The sequence below is a fragment of the Polyodon spathula genome, chromosome 4 (genome assembly GCF_017654505.1).
Source record: "Polyodon spathula isolate WHYD16114869_AA chromosome 4, ASM1765450v1, whole genome shotgun sequence".
Classification (NCBI taxonomy): Eukaryota; Metazoa; Chordata; class Actinopteri; order Acipenseriformes; family Polyodontidae; genus Polyodon; species Polyodon spathula.
Window position 1 is genome coordinate 2,403,126 of NC_054537.1, and position 20,393 is coordinate 2,423,518.

The window sequence follows — 20,393 nt, forward strand, 5'->3', positions numbered from 1 at the left end:
CCTTGTTTTCTTGCCCGCAAGAAAGCAGTTATAAAATGGCACGCGTTCACCATTTAGTGCAACCCGTGCATCTTGCAATGAATTAAAAAGGCATATGAAAGGGCTCTTGTTTGACAGCACTGGGAGACCTAGGCCCTCTGAAGGATGGTTTGTACTTCCAGCTGTCTGAAAAGGTTAGTCTGAGCCTCTTGTGGTGACAGACCCTGTGCATCCAGTCACACTGGCCCCATCTGGAAGCCATGCAAGTGTGAATTAGGCTTTTTGTTGTGTGTATAAATGAGCACATGCGCTATTGCATTTAAATGTAATAATAGTGTATACTGGTAGCAGACAAGAATACACAGATCAATGACATCACTGCATTCTGTGCACACAGTAGAAGACAAACAGTCAGGACAGGGTTTGCCTGAAGCTTATAAACTCCAGTCTCTCTCCATCATCAAGAGATTATAACGGTAAGTTCACAAGACATCTGAGATAGACTTCTGCGATGTCTAAACCTTGCACAGCTTTCCAGTAATACAAAGGTTACCCAAGCAATTCTTCCTGAACAAATGACAACTGCTGGCAATCAGCCCTGGCAAGCTGCTTTAACCAAAAAAAAAAAGAGTAAGGATAGGAGGTGACTTGAGAGTTAAAGACCCCTTTATAAAATTCTGTTTCTATTCATGCAATTTGCAGGCGACTATCTGAAAACTGGAGCTTGGCGATTTTTATTTTGTATGGTTTGGTGATCAACTGCTCTTTGAGCTAGACCTTCAAGTGTGTAAATTAAAAAAAAAAAAAAAAGTTTCAATATATGTGTGTTACAGTAGCATTTGACATCTAACCAGTCCATGTTGCACCAAGAACAAAAAAGTAGCCTCTTGTTTGGACTCTAACATGCATTTATTAAGTTAGCTTTGAGATGAACTCATACTAACAGTGTTTTACTGTGCGTGTGTGGGTGAGAGTGTGGGTGTGTGCGTGTCCTGCCTCAGAGCCTGTATTAATAATGTATCCCAACCCTGCTTGTGTGTACACAACATAGACCACATGGGACCTGGTGAAAGTAACTTCCTGCAACATAATGAATCACAAAAGAATGACATGAACAATGGCAGACATTAACTAACAAAGCTGTTCTGTACAGGAAACAAAACTACCTGCGCTGGTGCTGGTACCTGTTCTATCTAGTGAAGAAGCCTAACAAATGCATCACTTATTAAAAATATTATAATAACAACAATAATAATAATAATAATAATAATAATAATAATAATAATAAATCATATGTTGATATCCCGCATTATAGGGCGTTTTCAGAGGCACATTTGCTTTGTTTTTATTTTTTCTGTGGAATTTGCTATTTAAATTGCTAACTTTAAACTGCTGCTAATTGTTCAAACAAAGAAAGTATATAAATGGGGGGGGGGGGGGGGGGGGTAGAGAAATAATAAAAAAACATCGTTCACAAGGAGGATAAACGAACAGAACTCATTAGGGGAGTCAACAAAAAAACAAAACAGGCTGTCACTGGCACAAGCAACTCTTTCAAGAGAAAACCAGCATAAACAACCCCCCCCCCCCCTTCCCCCAGTCTTATATTGAAAAGATCAGAGTCACAGAAACTGGGCAGTATAAACAAGCCCCTCCCCTTCCCCCAGTCTTTCATATTGAATAGATCTGAGTCACAGAAACTGGACAGTATAAACAGGCCCCTCCCCTTCCCCCAGTCTTTCACATTGAATAGATCTGAGTCACAGAAACTGGGCAGTATAAACAGGCCCCTCCCCTTCCCCCAGTCTTTCATATTGAATAGATCTGAGTCACAGAAACTGGACAGTATAAACAGGCCCCTCCCCTTCCCCCAGTCTTTCATATTGAATAGATCTGAGTCACAGAAACTGGACAGTATAAACAGGCCCCTCCCCTTCCCCCAGTCTTTCACATTGAATAGATCCGAGTCACAGAAACTGGACAGTATAAACAGGCCCCTCCCCTTCCCCCAGTCTTTCACATTGAATAGATCCGAGTCACAGAAACTGGACAGTATAAACCAGCCCCCCCCCTTCCCCCAGTCTTATATTGAAAAGATCTGAGTCATAGAAACTGGGCAGTATAAACAAGCCCCTCCCCTTCCCCCAGTCTTTTATATTGAATAGATCCGAGTCACAGAAACTGGACAGTATAAATCAGCCCTCCCCTTCCCCCAGTCTTTCATATTGAAAAGATCCGAGTCATAGAAACTGGGCAGTATAAACAAGCCCCTCCCCTTCCCCCAGTCTTTTATATTGAATAGATCCGAGTCACAGAAACTGCGCGCCGCCCTCTGTAATAAGAAAAGAACACCTCCTTGTAACTTTGCTTTTGGTGTGGGAGGAAACAATAGAGAAAACTTGCTTGTCGTCTTTTAAAGTGTCTGTTTTTGAAAACACCATTTTATGAGTGACCATCCTCTGCCACGACCTACAAAGATACGGCTTGCTATATCCGGCGTTGGCGCTTGGCCTCTGCCTCCAGGGCATGCCTGCCTCTGCTGTGGATGCCTCTAGTGTACACCCCTGCATGATGGCCTGTGTGCTTGCAAACAGCACTAAATGGTAGTCACTAAGCAGCTTCTCCAGAAACTCTGTGCACTTCCTAAGACTGGCCTCCTGCTGGGCCAGGCTCTCTCCGCCGCTGTTCCTGTCGATCCAGTAGAAAGCGGAGATGCTGTCCACTAACAGCAGGCAGAGGGCAGGGCGAGTGCAGAGCATGTTCTCCAGGTAGTGGAGTGTGAGCAGCAGCTGGACAGTGCTGCTGCAGTGCACAAGGAAGAGTCTCTGCAGGCACTGTCGGACTGTCTCCTCGGAGCTCTGGGGCAGACGCTTTTCCAGGACGCTCACTAACCGGAGCATGTCAAAGTGGGAGTCTGTGTCAATAAACATGACTTCCACTTCCAGCCCTCCTGCTGCAGTCGGGAGTATGCAGCGGGACACCAGGTGATACAAAGTCTCTGTCTTCCCTGTTCCTTCCGCACCATGGAACTCAATGACGTCACCTGTCAAAAAGCAGCTGTTTGTAAGGATACTGGTTTAGCAAGCAGGGACTTATGCTTACAGGAAATAAAAAATAAAAAACACCCAGCTTTCGAAATGAAAATGCTGGTACCCTCAAACCAAGTCTGACAATAATAATAAAAAAAGGAATTATGACTGCAGGTTTCAGTATAGTACTCATGACATCAGTAGTTCAGCTTGGCAGTGCCCGGTTTAGAAAGCAGGATAATTTTGCTGGTGCATTCGGACTGTATTTGTGGTTAAATTACTGTTAATAATGATTTTAGGATGGTGCTGGTTCAAAATCGTTCACATCACTTACAGTAAATATCACACATAAATCTGACAATGTGTTTGCATTACTTTGTCCTACAGTGTGTGTAGAATACCTCTCAAACTTCTTGTGGTACAGTGTGTAGAATGAAAGACACATTTGCTGCAAGGTTCTTTAGCCTCGGAGGTCTGTCTCCTTTTCAACACGGCAGACCTATAGAGATCTTGAACAAAATGCTATTTCTTTTTTTATTGTTGCAGCTACATACCAATATAATTCTTTAAGGTGTTAAAACTGGTTAAAAAGATCACGCTCTTAATACAGACAGTGCACTGGGCATGAAAATGACTCTGAAGAACATGTGCCTAAGAAGCAAGCTGCTGCCGCCACCACCCCCACACTCACTCAAGTGAAGGTAGGCAGCTACATCCTGGACTAACTGTGTCTGCAGGGCTTGATGCTGCATCGTGCTCTGTTACTTCCAAAGCAGTTCATTATATACTCTGTGCTTGGGTTGCACGTCTACAGATGAAGATTTCCCCAATGGCTACAACTCAATTAACACAACGTTTTGAGAAAAGAAAAAAGAAAAACTCTTAAATGAAAGAATGTTGTGGGGGGGGGGGGGTTGTATACACCATTTCAAGCTCTTTTAAAATAAACAAACAAGGGATTAGGGTGCTGGGGTGTTTCATACAGACTGGAAGAGGAGAGTTTAGTTTTGTACCTTGAACTGGAAATCCTTCTCCAGCAAAAATCCGTGGTTCAAGGCTTTTCAGAGAATGTCTACCCTCAAGTCTAGCAAGCAGCTGAAAAAAAGAGAGAAAAACAATTTCTAAGCACACATTTTGATGTGAAATATTCACATTACTTAATGCGATTTCTTTACTAATGTCTTCTGACTAGTAACATAAATCCTAAGATATGTACAGAGGTGATATTTCCTTCTGATTTCTTATTGATTTCTTATTATTGTATTGCTCAATACAATAATAAGGCTATATGCTGTACCACCAGGCAGCATTTCATACATAGATAAATAGATAGATAGATAGATTATATGCTGTACCACCAGGCAGCATTTCATATCTTGACAGATAGATCCAAATTGCTAACCAGAACACTTCCGGTGTGATCAGTTATTTAGGAATGCTGAATGTTTTACTGAAATGTATTTTATTCACGCTTTGTTATTTAATTATAATGAAATGATGGCGTAAATACATGTTCCACCGCAAAACAGTATGGAAATTGTCTTGTTCACAAACAGTGACATACAAAATACGCGAAAAGGCTGCATATAACACAAAAACACTGCAACTCACTCAGAAACCCCAGAAAGAAGAAGAAAAAATCTTAAGACGAGTACGTCATTTAAAAAGTGCAGCTTAATATTATTACTGTAACAGCTATCAGGTAAAGCTGATTCTTCAGCATGTGTAACGACCTACCTCAGTGCCGGTCTCAGTCTGTCTAAAATCGTGTGTCATACTGCAACAAATGTCTCATCTGCACTCTCTTTAAATAATAAACATTACAAGAAAACTTGAAATCTACAGCTGCAGCTATTTCCTGATGAATTCCTGGCGTTTCCAGCCCAGCCCGCAGAGCCTATATAACTGCAAAACGGAGGCTCCCGCAGCGTAGCTCTCGCAGGGAGCTCACACAGGGTGTGCTGCGTGCGCAACTCGTAATTTACGTCTGCTTCGTTCACCCTCAACACCCCTACCCCGTGACCTAAACAGGGTGTGGGAGGAGGAGCGCTCTGAACATAGTGATTGCACTGTGAGGGTTAATTGGTGATCCACGGCCAGTACTCCATGAACCTTCGGCTTAGGGTCTGGCTGTTGTTGCTGTGTGTTTTTATAGTTACGGGCAATACCCCACGAACTTAAGGTTTAGGGTTATGTTATTGTCAAGAAATAAATTCATCACCCTTATCATGTGATCAAGCTACAGCATATAATGATGACGCAGCACTGCCCTGTGGGTATTGCGTTTTCCGCCTGTGTCTGGATTGCCTTACCCTGTGTGATGCACCTGCCAACGGGAACCGAGAACAACGCTACAAATAAAAATATAATAAATATAACCTTTCATAGCGGACCACCATCACAAAGCATTTACAAGATACAAGACTAGGGTGTGTGAACTATGCACTAGCGGCAGAGTAACTAGTCTTCACCCGAAAGACGAGCACAAGGAAGTTAAGTGACTTGCTCAGGGTCACGCAATGAGTCAGTGGCTGGGCAGGGATTTGAACCGGGTACCTCATGGTTACAACTCTGTTTCGTTAACCACTGAATCACACAGCCTCCTGTTCTGCTGGTTGGGGAGTTAAAACCCCTCTATTGAAAATGAATGCTGTAAACCTTGTCTGGTATTAGCTGGGTGTGTAGTCAGAGGCCAGTCGTTATTTGGTGTCATTGCAACTCTTAGATATTAAAGGTTAGGATAATTAATCGTACATCTTTAGGAACTTCGACTACACCAAAGTTCTGTTTGTGAATAGGAACAGAATCAGCATTCGTGGGCTGAATGGCCTCTTCTCATTTATAATGTCTGTTATGTTCCCATATAGATTGAGGATCCACTTGGACTCCCTTCTGAAAATATGCACTGTGCTTCCATTACCCAACAAACTGCTAATTTGGTAAATGTACCATCATCCCTTGCACAAAATGAGGTGCATATTTTAAACACTGCCACCTGTCCACCCTAGATACAATACAGTTACTTCTTTGGTTTCATTTATGAATTTATGTGAATCATGTGTCTCTCTAATATGAGTCTTGCCAGGCAAAGTGAGTGCAAAGCCTGGTATTCCATTGACTCAGCCCACACACTACTGTTTGCATTTATACCCAAAACAGACCTCAGACACTTGTTTTTGTATTTTTTGTTTATTATTCTTTACAATAAAATACAATAAAAAAATCAGATACAAAAAACAAACTAGTTACTAGCTGGCTACTTTGCTGTGCAATAACTTGAAAGTAAAGTTTTGTAAATCATAGTAAAAGTTTGGTAAAGCACAGCCAAGCAGCATGACTAAATATGGTACAGCATGCTAAACCAATGAAAATGCAGACCATGGGAAAACTTGAAAATTACAATGCAAATTTACCATAGTTAACTTTAAAATGTAAATTCAGCAATAGAACTATTCCACTATAGCACATCTGCCCTTCGAAGAACGAAATAACAAAGCAAACAACAACAACTGTGTTAAAGATGACTTGCTTGTGTTATTTTGATACTTCAAGCCACTGTAAAGATATAGCACCACAATTCAAATTGAATCCTGGGATGAGTGTCTGAAGAGGAAAAGCACCAGCTGAGCAATGTGAATCCAGCTACTGTGAGATCGCCTGAGAACAGCCTCCTAATTAAAAGACAAGAAGGATCATTGATGAAGGCATGTCACAGATCTTCGATTCGCTGAAGGAACTTCCATTCTCCCTTCTTTTCCAAAGTCTTTTAATCATCAAAGCACCTGGTTCGAAGATCTACTCCCTTCTGGTACCCTCAAAGCACTGGACTCCTTACTGTGTATTTTAAAACCACCCTTTCCTTTCTATGCGCTGCATTTTGTACAAAGGTAGATTATTCAGCGCAAATGAGGCTCAGGAATATATTAAGTGGAATTTGGTGTTGCTTTCAGATGTGTGGAGGTGATAACTGCAATGCTAAATCAATTGAATTAGAGTGGGGAAAATGAAGTGTCACTTCTTATTAGGAGTGTAGAAATGACAACTTACCCATGGGGATGATAGCCGTCTGATTTCAATTCTGACTAAATTACACATGTGCTCAAACGTTTAACCTTGCCCACTGAATAAGGCTTATGACTGGCGCAGCGGAAACGCTACTCACGAGGTAAAGCTTTGTGAATAGGGTCCTGTGCCTCTTCTGCGGTTCTTTTTCCTTTAAGAGTTTTCAGCCAGACTGGCTATGTTACTCTGGCTACATCTAAAAACACAAGCCTTAGCAGTAACTTAGAAGATTTACTTTGATTTCTCATGAGCAGGAATAACTAGAGCCTTGAACAACACTATTCTATCTTTAATTTCACGCAAGGCATCCTTCGCTCCATGCAGTTTACTTCATCTAAGCCATTAATGAAGGAGTTAAAACTGGCACTTGTTTATTTTATTACCCTAGCTGAGTCTTTACTACCACTGTCTGGAGCCAATATTGCTTGACTGCTAATTGGTGAATGTCTCTCTTTTCTGTGCTTGCGTTGAAGGAAGCTGAGAGGACAGTGATAAGGACAGCCTCAGGTTTGTATGAGTTTCCAGTTTTCAGCCAGTCTGTACTGTGGCTCTGCTCACGTGCCACTAGAGTTTGTTACACGCTCCACACAGCCAGCACCTGATGATCAGCACACTATTGCTGGTGTTTCTGCCCAGTTGTACCAATCCTTGAGAAATACTCTACAGTTGAAACCCTTTTGCTGTGGTTCAGTGGTATACATCTACCCTGACGGAAACTGCCACTATGACCAGTACTGGTTTATGCTGGTCAGAGCCAGTAGCTTCATGGTTTTCAGCTGGTCGAGCTGGTTCAGGAGACGGTGCTGGTTTATTGTCTTCACAATTAAAGAAGTTGCTGTAACCCTGCTCTGAGTAAGAGGCCAGTACTCTTTTGGATGGTGTTGCTGGAATGTTCAGCTGGGTTGACAAGCTGTCCCGCTCAAGAAGCAAAACAGAAATTAATAAGGAGATGTCATTTTTTCAATTATGTCAACCAAATGTGTTATTATTATTATTATTATTATATTATTATTATTATTATTATTATTATTATTATTATTATTATTATTATTATTATATTATTATTTGTTTAGTTTAATAAATAACCACATCACATGGTTAATCTAGTCTGCGTTGCCTGTTCGGTGGTTGACAAAATAAAACAGTGGCCGAGGTCACTCTTCTGAACAGCACTGCCTGCAACCAATGAGGGACCACCGTTCAGGTTGCCATAGGAACAGTATTCCCTGTTTGTGATGGGAACATCCGGGAATGCGCTCACATCTCTCTCCCTTTGACTCGGGAAGTGCTCCGGCTGTCAGAACAGTCTATGTGGTTACCAGGCACAGCTCCGTTACTGCAATCTCTTTCTTTTCAGATTTCTAGACCTTTTTACCAACTGTCTATTCATGATGTTCTAGGGAGAGGCGTTACGTTAGTTCGTCCAGACCATGGCAGTGCACTTACCTCCTTGTGTTATAGACTGTGGGACTGGGTGAGTTACACAGCAAGTGTATACACATATACATATATATATATATATCTATATATATATATATATATATATATATATATATATATATATATATATATATATAGTTTTTAATTACATTTTGTTACATAAACGGACAAATGATCAGATGTGTTTTGTTACTGACGCAACATAATTAAACACACAACAACAGTACAGTAAATACTTTGTCAAGTATGTCAACAAAGTGTTTACTATATTATCTCCATTAAACTGAAGCAGTACGGTACATACTATATATATATATATTTTTTAATTAATTTTTTAAGTTGGTTGTAGTTTGTATTTTTACGCAAGTTGGAATACATATTTTTAAAATAATTTGTGCAAAACCTTTGCTGATAATTGTGTGCTTTAATAACGGATTTCAATGGGATTGTCAATGTTGTATATGTGTAGCAGATAACTTGTATAGCAGCTAAATACTGTGGTTGACTGCAGCAGTATGTTCTGTTACACCGGGTTTGCATGTAGGGGTGGGATACACAGCGTTAGCGTCATCATGACGTCAGTACTGTAGGAGGAACCTTGACCTGTGCTCATCATCTCAGTCAGTCATATATATATATATAGATATATATATTTATATATATATACCTAATATATATATATATATATATTATAGAGGATAGAGGACGAAATCTTTCAATATAGATTATTGTCCCCTAAGACATTTAACTACATTACAGCATCCTGTTTGCAATTATGCATTTCAATAAGACATTAAGACATTCTTGTATTTCTTTATGGAAACGTCTTGTAGAGATTGAGATTGAAATTATTTCCTGATGTTTAATTTATTTTCAGCCAGTATGTGGATGAAGGGAATGCTTTGAAAAAGTTATTATTAAAACAAACACAAAAGAATGATTGATGCTTGAGCTACCCTTCTCTTCTTTCAAGTCAGATTGGAGTTTTACCATATAGTTACAGAAGTAAGTCTAGTAGCATTGTCTATGGGAATATTATTATACAGCCATTTAATGGAATTTTATTTGACAAGGTGTTTACTGTAATGCGGTGTAAAATCAGATATTAAAAACCATATTCATATTCAAAATCACATTCATATTCAAAACCACAATCATATTCAAAATCACATTCATATTCATATTCAAAACCACAATCATATTCAAAATCATATTCATATTCAAAATCATATTCATATTCTGTCACATTCATATTCAAAAGCATATCCATATTCAAAACCATATTCATATTCAAAATCACATTCATATTCATATTCAGTCACATTCATATTCAAAACCATATTCATATTCAAAGTCACATTCATATTCAAAATCATATTTTTTCAGCTACTTGAAAATTCGAACACGAAAATCCCTTGTTCATAGCAGCACTAAGTGAATTCTGTCTTTGCAGGCAGTAAGTCCATGCATTGTGCACTCAGAGTAGGAAACATCATGTTTCTGAAAAAAGGTCACGACATGAACTTCTGAATCAAGGTTACCACCCAAGGAATAGCATAAACGTCGATTGCAACCTTGATTAGGGTTAAACATGTAAGCCTTTATTTGTGCTGTTATGTTTTTAATTTACGCAATACACAAGGAAGCCTGCAACTAAACTCATGAAACATCACATACTTTAAAGTAAGAAAAATCCAAATAATGTCACTTGGAGTGCATTCTACACATACTTTTTTCTATATGAAAGCAGTATTATGCTGTGGTTTCTAAATGCTGCATTTCTCAATAGACTGCTACAGTAGCTGGATGTTCTTACCTCTTCTGTACTGCTCTTCTCAAGGCGAAATTTAGAAAGTAGGTTGAGGCTGTGCTTTGAAAACACATGTGGTATGAGGAATGACAGACAATGGGTGCTGCAGAGTACATCCACGGTGTATTTTAACACATGTATGTTAAATGCCAAATTTCAGAGAATGTAGTGGTTTACAATCATTAATAATGTAGGCAGTTATACTGGTGTGGCTAAATAAGAGATCTGTTTTTCTTTTAGGGTTAAAGCAAAATCACAAGTTTCAAACTGAGCTACATTCAAATAAATCTAGAGGTCCTTGAAATTCAAAATGCGTTCAGTTTGTGCGTTTACAGGGTCTGAATATCTCAAAGTACACCCTGTTATATGTGTGTGTGTGTGCAGCATGCTCAGCGCAGATATTATTTTTATAGGTTTTCTTATTTGAATGTTTGCTGAAAGCTTTCGATGCTTATAACTTATGAATGTCTTATTGGAATGGTCTGAGGCTTAACCTCAAACAGAAAGCAGAAAGCAATTGTAAAAAAGATTTAAAAAGAAAATGCCCTACTGTACTGTTTCTTGTCCTGTGGACAGTGTGGAACTTTGCTGTCGTTTGTCTCGTGATCTCTTATTTGCAAGTACAATTGCTGCTTTAGTTTGTATTTGATTAACAGGTTTTTTTTTTTTTGAGGGAAATAATTATGGAAAGCAGGACAGTATTGAATACCCTCCAGCTACAGGGATGCACTAGTGGAGACGCTTGTCCGTTTGTCACGCTTTAGAAATTGACATACACTATGTAGAAAACCACTTGTCCAGCTTTGTTATTAAACATGGTTAACCTGAAGGTATTAAGAGTGTCAGAATCTGTCGCTGTCTTTAGGAACATACAGATTCCATACTGCACATCTGTACCCTGTAGTACAGTATTTAAGTTGCATTGAAGTTTGGGGGTATATTGTGCAAAGCATGTTTTTTAACAGGATTTTAAGCAAATATACTCAGAATTTTACTCGTTAAGCTGTGCTGTTTACATAATGCAAATAAAAATTCACAGTAATGCTAGTACTTGGAATGCATTAGCTGCTCTACCTAGTTTGTGTTTTGAACCCTATTAAATAACTGTTTATTATCTGCCTGTTTTCAGATACACTAAAATTGGCTATGCTGGGAACACTGAGCCACAGTTCATAATACCATCATGTAAGTGTTTATAATTCAAAATATATTATTGGTAACCACTATCTTTTGTGTTCAGTAAATTGAGTTAATGTTCAGAGATCTTCATCATAGTAAAAATGCTAAAACTAAGATTTCTCTTAACAATGGAAGAGCTTTTAAAATGTTTTACTTGCCTCTATCCATGTCTTTTCTTTTCAAACAGTATAATATGGGCATCTGTTCAGCTTCTCTGTTTCATCTGTACTGATCAATACAGTATTGGAATACTCAATACACAGAGCAGCATTAGAATGAGCGGCTTGTCTTTAAAGGCTATTACACTGTACCCATTAGAACACATGCTGTACTGATCAATACAGTACTGGAATACTCAATACATATAGCAGCATTAGAATGAGCGGGCTTGTCTTTAAAGGGCAGGAGAATTATTTTTATTTTTTCTATGTCATGCTACTGAGTGTAAAACTGGTTATTTTCAGTACTTCTACCAGTTTTGCTAAAATATTAACTGAGTTTACAGAAGATAATATTTTTTTTTTAAAACAGAGTTTTCACTTGAAATTTGTCCCACTCACGCATTTGAAAATGCTGCTTAATAACAACTGACTTTACTTACTGTAGATACACATTTTTGGGATTTTCTTTTTTAATAAATACAGATAAATTCAAAGCAAATTGTGTGTGTGTGTGTGTGTGTGTGTGTGTGTGTGTCTGTATATATATATATATATATAAAAATCATATATATATATATATATATATATATATAAAAAATCAGTGTAGTGTTGTTAACAAGCAGTTCATCTCTTTTCAGGTATTGCCATCAAAGAGTCAGCAAAAGTTGGTGACCAGGCACACAGAAGGTTGATGCAGGGACTGGATGATTTAGACTTTTTTATTGGAGATGAAGCTATAGATAAGCCAACTTACGCAACAAAGGTGCTCACATTTTATTTAATGCACATATTTCATATATACAACTATAGCTGAATTAAAATGAGTTATCTTTTATAACCTCAAGGTTTTTCTATTAGTTAGTCTCATTTACAGGTTATGCAAACACAAGACAGAATTATTGTGGGCACAGTTTTGGATTAGATGCCAGCCTGTGATACTGATGCCCACTCTGTTACATCACATTGAGCAACATTCTAGAATACTCCAGTGGAAGAGCCAACCTTCCTAATATACAAAACCAGCCTGAAAAATGATGAAACCCACATAAACGTTTGGTTTGTTTAATTATCTCTTAATTGTCTCCTGCAGGAAATTAAGATCCCGGTGATGGCAATATTAAACAGACTTAAGCTGGATCCTACACATAAGAACATAGTTGCTGAAAGTGTTGCACAACCAGGATGCTGTTATTAAGCCTGTTATTACAGAGGTTGAATCCCAGTTCATTATCTAAAGATAATCCTGCAAACAGACTTTGGCCTCACAGTTTAAACGTTTTTATTTTAAGTTAACAGAAGTTCTCTCTATTCTGTGGAGGCTGGGAGGGGCTAACCCTCACAGTTTGGAAGCACATATCTTAATAACCATTGTCAGGAGAGTTGGAAGTTTGGATTTTGTCCCACTTGAGATGGAATGACCTCTCTGTGTGGGTATTTGTCATGATGATATTCTTGCTGAGGACATGGATCATGATGTCCTGCTCTTTCATAATGCTGTCCCCGAAGTGTGAACTTTGTATTCTTGGCACTGTATTTATATGCTCATGACAGGCCTTGTTTCTTGGTGGCTGGTGCGAAGGCATTTCTCCCTTGGAATTTTTGTTTACTGGAGGGTAAAATTAGATGTAACGCACTGAGGTCTGATCGTTTTTTATTTTCTTGTAAGATCTTTTGCGACCCATCTGGTTGTACACAGACACCACAGAATTGAGTGGTTTTCTGAATTGTTTTTGTACCATATTAATTTAACTGCTTTAAATAAAAATGTGATTTGTTTTTAAAAGGGAATTGGCAGTACAGTTGTGTGGAGTGAAGAGGTACCCCATATTGCGACTCCTTGAACTTCATATCAGTTGTGTGCCCAAAGCAACATATCGATCCTAACATGCTGTCTGCATTATGACATTAATCAAGTACTGTTTTTAATTCATTTTGATTTATTTAACTCGCTTAAATTTATTGACACTCAAAAAGAAGAACTGTGCATAATAGACTCGGGTACTAGCTTCTTTCCTGCAGTGAAACCAACCACTATATTTCTTGTCTGTCTTTAGTGGCCAATAAGACATGGTATAATTGAAGACTGGGATTTGATGGAAAAGTTTATGGAGCAGGTCATATTTAAATATCTACGCGCTGAACCAGAGGACCATTTTTTTCTAATGGTAAGTAGCAGAACCACAGTAAAGTGTTCTGAGTAGAATCTGTTGCTGCTCCAGGAACTGAAACAGTGGAGTTTACCTTAACTGTAGTATCACTGTGCATCACTACATTTCTCTGAATATTTAAACTAGTATGATTGTCTTTATTTTCAAACAAGTGAGAAAGTGCAGTAGTACGAATGTGTAATGAAAATGTTTTTGCATGAGACATTTCTGTAAATATCCTGTTGTGATCCCTGATTTCAAACCCATTAGGTTTGCATAAAGCAGTGCTGCTGTCCAGTATATGCTTTTCTGTTGTATTTCAGACAGAGCCTCCTATGAACCCTCCAGAGCACAGAGAATACCTGGCAGAAATCATGTTTGAATCGTTTAATGTACCAGGCATGTACATTGCTGTGCAGGTACACACATTACAGAGTATTGTATAATACCAACACCAAGCCTTACCTTTTCCTGGAAAGATACATTGAAAAGGAAAGCTGAATCTTTTTTTTTCACTCCTTGTTTTAGGCCGTTTTGGCTTTAGCAGCGTCCTGGACTTCAAGGCAAGTTGGTTCGCGGACACTTACAGGAGTTGTCATAGACAGTGGGGATGGTGTCACTCACGCAATTCCAGTGGTAAGATATGGAGGTCCACTTTTTAAACATGTGACAACTGCTTTATTGTATAACTAGAATGGGTAGACATTTCATTTCCTGGATGCATGTGTTGTGCAAAGCATTCATATTCTTTCCCAGAATTTGGAATCAGATCTAAATTGCATGTTTAATATAAACCAGCAGTGTCTACACCAGTGCATACATTAATGACTTCAATTACAAATGGCTATTACATAAGTGTTTGAATATTATTTTTAATTGGTAGAAAGCTTGTGGGGTATAGCTTCTGCGTTGTCATGCACTGGTGTTGACAGTTTAGACTTGGATCTCTCCTTTACATAAACTGTGGCCTAATAAAAGGTTATGGAAAGACTAAGATGTGGACTGGTTTGTAAATCCAACAGAAATAAAAGCCTGTTGAGTGCCACGTTGTGCTCATTCATACTGATTGCTACCTGAAGACAGCAAGCTCAGTGGAGAGGAGGAGCTGTTGTGAGTTTTGTTAACCTTTGTGTTCTATCTTTCCTCAGGCTGAAGGTTATGTCATTGGGAGCTGCATAAAGCACATCCCCATTGCAGGCAGAGATATCACGTATTTTATTCAGCAGCTCCTGAGAGAGCGGGAGATAGGAATTCCTCCTGAACAATCATTAGAAACAGCAAAGACAATCAAGGTAATGTATTGACTGGTCATGCAGGGAAATAGAAATGATTTCTGCACAGGTAGCGAACCAAGCCATGACAATTTCACTTCTCTCTGGCAATGTATTTCTTGGTTTTTAATCTGTAATGCAAGCATCCCCACTGGCATTTCTAGCCACGTATACATTGGAAGAGTGGTCAGGCAATTAAAAGCTTCTAGAAATGATGGGACTATAGGGATAAATAGTCTAGTGCAATAATGGTTAGCAGCTTGAGGTTGTGTGTATATATATATATATATATACACACACACACACACACACACACACACACACACACACACACACACACACACACACACACACACACACACACTACCAGTCAAAAGTTTTAGAACACCCCCATTTTTCCAGTTTTTATTGAAATTTAAGCAGTTCCAGTCCAGTGAATAACCTGAAATGGTACAAAGGTAAGCGGTAAACTGCCAGAGGTTAAAAAAAAAAAAGTTTAGGTTACCAAAAACTGAAAAATAATGTACATTTCAGAGTTATACAAAAAGGCCTTTTTCAGGGAACAAGTAATGGGTTAACAACACAGCTGTTCTGCAGCAATGGAAGTAAATTAAGCCTTGAAAGTTGATGCTAACAATTCCTACAGGTGTCCCAACTTTTGTTGATTACTTACAAACCCTCTGTCTGTATAAAAGCAGTGTTGGAACAGACTGTGTTACTACACCCTCTTAAGCATTACTTGGACAGTATTGTACTGCAGGAAGTAAGAACATAAGAACATAAGAAAGTTTACAAACGAGAGGAGGCCATTCGGCCCATCTTGCTCGTTTGGTTGTTAGTAGCTTATTGATCCCAAAATCTCATCAAGCAGCTTCTTGAAGGATCCCAGGGTGTCAGCTTCAACAACATTACTGGGGAGTTGATTCCAGACCCTCACACTCTGTGTAAAAAAGTGTCTCCTATTTTCTGTTCTGAATGCCCCTTTTTCTAAACTCCATTTGTGACCCCTGGTCCTTGTTTCTTTTTTCAGGCTGAAAAAGTCCCTTGGGTCGACACTGTCAATACCTTTTAGAATTTTGAATGCTTGAATTAGGTCGCCACGTAGTCTTCTTTGTTCAAGACTGAACAGATTCAATTCTTTTAGCCTGTCTGCATATGACATGCCTTTTAAGCCCGGAATAATTCTGGTCGCTCTTCTTTGCACTCTTTCTAGAGCAGCAATATCTTTTTTATAGCGAGGTGACCAGAACTGAACACAATATTCAAGATGAGGTCTTACAAGTGCATTGTACAGTTTTAACATTACTTCCCTTGATTTAAATTCAACACTTTTCACAATGTATCCGAGCATCTTGTTAGCCTTTTTTATAGCTTCCCCACATTGTCTAGATGAAGACATTTCTGAGTCAACAAAAACTCCTAGGTCTTTTTCATAGATTCCTTCTCCAATTTCAATATCTCCCATATGATATTTATAATGTACATTTTTATTTCCTGCGTGCAGTACCTTACACTTTTCTCTATTAAATGTCATTTGCCATGTATCTGCCCAGTTCTGAATCTTGTCTAGATCATTTTGAATGACCTTTGCTGCTGCAACAGTGTTTGCCACTCCTCCTACTTTTGTGTCGTCTGCAAATTTAACAAGTTTGCTTACTATACCAGAATCTAAATCATTAATGTAGATTAGGAATAGCAGAGGACCTAATACTGATCCCTGTGGTACACCGCTGGTTACCACACTCCATTCTGAGGTTTTTCCTCTAATCAGTACTTTCTGTTTTCTACATGTTAACCACTCCCTAATCCATGTACATGTGTTTCCTTGAATCCCAACTGCGTTCAGTTTGAGAATTAATCTTTTGTGCGGGACTTTGTCAAAAGCTTTCTGGAAATCTAAATAAACCATGTCATATGCTTTGCAATTATCCATTATCGATGTTGCATCCTCAAAAAAATCAAGCAAGTTAGTTAGGCACGATCTCCCTTTCCTAAAACCATGTTGACTGTCTCCCAGTACCCTGTTACCATATAGGTAATTTTCCATTTTGGCTCTTATTATAGTTTCCATAAGTTTGCATATAATAGAAGTCAGGCTTACTGGTCTGTAGTTACCTGGTTCAGTTTTGTTTCCCTTTTTGTGGATCGGTATTACGTTTGCAATTTTCCAGTCTGTCGGTACCACCCCTGTGTCAAGAGACTGCTGCATGATCTTGGTTAGCGGTTTGTAAATTACTTCTTTCATTTCTTTGAGTACTACTGGGAGGATCTCATCCGGCCCAGGGGATTTGTTTATTTTAAGAGCTCCTAGTCCCTTTAACACTTCTGCCTCAGTTATGCTAAAGTTATTTAAAACTGGATAGGAACTGGATGACATGTGGGGCATGTTGTCAGTATCTTCCTTTGTAAAAACTTGTGAAAAGTAATCATTTAACATATTTGCTATTTTTTTTTCTTCCTCTACGATTTTGCCATTTGTATCTCTTAAACATTTAATCTCCTCTTTGAATGTTCTCTTGCTGTTGTAATATTGGAAAAACATTTTGGAATTGGTTTTAGCTCCCTTAGCAATGTTCATTTCTATTTCTCTCTTGGCCTTTCTAACTTCCTTTTTGACTTGCATTTGCAGTTCTGTGTACTCTTTCTGTGTACTTTCTTTTTGGTCCTTTTTTAATGCTCTGTAAAGTGCCTTTTTTCGCTGAATATTTTTTTTAATTGATCTATTAAACCATTTTGGCAATTTAGTTTTACATTTAGATTTGTCTACTTTAGGGATGTAATTGTTTTGCGCCTCTAGTACTACAAACCATCCTTCTTCTGTGGGTGTTTTCTCTATTTTACTCCAATCTACTTCTGTTAGTCTCTGTTTCATACCTTCATAGTTTGCTTTTCTAAAATTGTAAACCTTAGCTTTAGTCTTTACTTTTGGGGATTTAAAAAACACTTCAAATGAGACCATGTTGTGGTCTGAGTTTGCCAGTGGTTCTCTGACCTCTGTTTTAGTTATTCTATCTTCGTTATTTGAAAAGACTAAATCAAGATGCCTCCCCTCTAGTGGGTGCCTTCACAAATTGTGTTAGGAAGCAGTCATTTGTCATTTCCACCATTTCTATTTCATCCTTCGCGCTACCCACCGGGTTTTCCCATTTTATTTGGGGGAAGTTGAAATCCCCCATTAGTATGGCTTCTCCTTTGCTACACACATTTCTAATGTCATTGTATAACAGATTATTGTGCTCACCGTCTGAATCTGGCGGTCTATAGCATGCTCCTATTATTATGCCTTTTGAATTTTTGTCAGTTATTCTGATTGATTCGGTTTTATTTTCTTTGTCCAGGTTTAACACCTGGGCTTCAAGACTGTTTCTTATGTATAGCGCTACCCCTCCTCCTCTTCTGTCCTGCCTGTCTTTCCTATACAGTGTATACCCACAAATATTATATTCGTCCCCATCACTCTCAGATAACCACGTTTCTGTAACACCTATCACATCATAGTTACCTGTTAGTGCAGTAGCTTCAAGTTCTAGAATTTTGTTTCTGATACTTCTAGCATTTAGATAAATACATTTAATGGTTGTCTTACCTGAGTTGTTGTTCTTGTTTTGATGCGGTCTCCCTTCTGTTTTTTTGTTGATTTCTCCCCCCTTCCTTTTCTAGTTTAAATGCTTCCGAACCTGCTCGAGGATCTTTTCTCCAAGTAGACTGTTCCCTTATTATTTAAATGCAGTCCATCCCGTCTATACAGATAGTCCTCGTTGTAGAAAGTGGTCCAATGATCAAGATAGGTGAAGCCTTCCCGTGTGCACCACGTCTTCAACCATTGGTTTTGATTTATTATTTCCAGCTGTCCATATGGTCCTTTGCATGTATATTGCTATCATAATGGTGAGAAAAAGGCAATTAACAAAGGAAGACAGACCGACCATTATAACCCTTAAAAGTATAGGTCTTTCCTTTAGAGAAATTGCAAAGAAAGCCAAGGTGTCAGTGAGTACAGTTTCCTACACCATCAAAAGGCACTTGGAAACTGGAGAAAACTCTGACAGGAAGAGATCTGGCAGACCCAAAGCCACAACAGAAGACAAGTTTCTGAGAGTCAACAGCTTGCGTGATAGGCGGCTCACAGGACAACAGCTTCAAGCACAGCTTAACACTGGTTGAAGTAAGCAGGTCTCAGTTTCAACTGTGAAGAGAAGACTTTGAGCTGCAGGTTTGACTGGTCGAGTGGCAGTAAGAAAGCCATTGCTAAGATGACAAAATAAGCAAAAGAGGCTTGCCTGAGCCATGAAGCACAGCCAGTGGACTACTGAAGACGGGAAGAAGGTCTTATGGATCGATGACTCAAAAGTTGAAATTTTCGGTTCATCATGCAGGGTTTTTGTACGCTGACGAGTAGGCGAGAGAATGGTTCCTCAGTGTGTGACACCAGCTGTCAAACATGGAGGAGGAAGCGTGATGGTCTGGGGCTCTTTTGCTGCATCCAGAGTCAGCGACTTGCACAGAGTGAGTTGCACCCTGAACCAAAATGGCTACCACAGCATTTTGCAGTGCCATGCAATACCCTCTGGTATATGCCTAGTCGGTCAGGGGTTCATCCTACAGCAAGATAATGACCCAAAACATACCTCCAGGCTATGTCAGAACTATCGTAGAAGAAAAGAACAAGACGGTAGGCTTCAAATCATGGAATGCCCAGCACATTCTCCAGACTTAAACCCCATCGAGCTGGTTTGGGATGAACTGGACAGAAAGGTGAAAGCAAAGCAACCTACAAGTGCAACACATTTGTGGGAACTTCTGCAACAGTGTTGGGAAGAACTTTCCGAACAATATTTGATTTCCATTGCAGAAAGAATGCCAGGAGTGTGTTCGGCTGTTATATCTGCAAAAGGTGGCTACTTTGATGAGTCAGAAATTTAGATTAAATTTTGTTAAACAAAACGATTCCATGATTTCTTTTTTATCCCCAATTGTTTGTTTGTTCTATGCTTTAATTTCAGAGTACATTGAGACATTAAACTGCGCAAATTTCAATAAAAACTGGAAAAATACAGGTGTTCTAAAACTTTTGACCGGTAGTTTATGAATATATATATATATACAGTGGCTTGTGAAAGTATTGACCCTCCTTGGCATTTTTCCTATTTTGTTGCCTTACAACCTGGAATTAAAATGGATTTTTTGGGGGTTTGTATCATTGGATTTACACAACATGCCTACCACTTTGAAGATGCAAAATATTTTTTATTGTGAAACAAACAAGAAATAAGACAAAAAAAACAGAAAACTTGAGCGTGCATAAGTATTCACCC

At 38.8% G+C, this 20,393-nt stretch overlaps 2 protein-coding genes across 4 annotated transcripts in view; one reads left to right on the forward strand and one right to left on the reverse strand.

Annotated features, from left to right (window-relative positions):
- Nucleotides 1-1,293: 1,293 nt before the first annotated feature.
- On the reverse strand, nucleotides 1,294-4,973 carry LOC121314055 (DNA repair protein XRCC2-like). Its single transcript, XM_041246859.1, has 3 exons — nucleotides 4,746-4,973; nucleotides 4,022-4,103; nucleotides 1,294-3,022 (listed from the first exon to the last, which is right to left on the reverse strand). The coding sequence occupies exons 1-3, from the start codon at nucleotides 4,782-4,784 to the stop codon at nucleotides 2,289-2,291; spliced, it is 855 nt and encodes a 284-aa protein (XP_041102793.1). The 5' UTR covers nucleotides 4,785-4,973; the 3' UTR covers nucleotides 1,294-2,288.
- Nucleotides 4,974-8,348: 3,375 nt separating this feature from the next.
- Nucleotides 8,349-20,393, forward strand: part of LOC121314056 (actin-related protein 3B-like) — a 28,077-nt gene continuing 16,032 nt past the window's right edge. The window contains exons 1-7 of one of the 3 annotated variants that reach the window (XM_041246860.1): nucleotides 8,349-8,544; nucleotides 11,450-11,505; nucleotides 12,299-12,423; nucleotides 13,715-13,825; nucleotides 14,131-14,226; nucleotides 14,336-14,443; nucleotides 14,956-15,099. In XM_041246860.1, the coding sequence (XP_041102794.1) occupies nucleotides 8,501-8,544; nucleotides 11,450-11,505; nucleotides 12,299-12,423; nucleotides 13,715-13,825; nucleotides 14,131-14,226; nucleotides 14,336-14,443; nucleotides 14,956-15,099 (684 nt within the window). In that variant the 5' untranslated portion in view covers nucleotides 8,349-8,500. The other 2 variants (XM_041246862.1, XM_041246861.1) reach the window with 2 other exon arrangements.

Excerpts from the sequence above, each read along its gene's own strand:
- LOC121314055 (XM_041246859.1), bottom strand. The coding sequence starts at position 4,784 with ATGACACACGATTTTAGACAGACTGAGACCGGCACTGAG. Across the intron at positions 4,104-4,745 it reads AGACTGAGACCGGCACTGAG|CTGCTTGCTAGACTTGAGGG; the intron begins GTAGGTCGTTAC and ends TCTTTTTTTCAG. Across the intron at positions 3,023-4,021 it reads AGAAGGATTTCCAGTTCAAG|GTGACGTCATTGAGTTCCAT; the intron begins GTACAAAACTAA and ends GCTTTTTGACAG.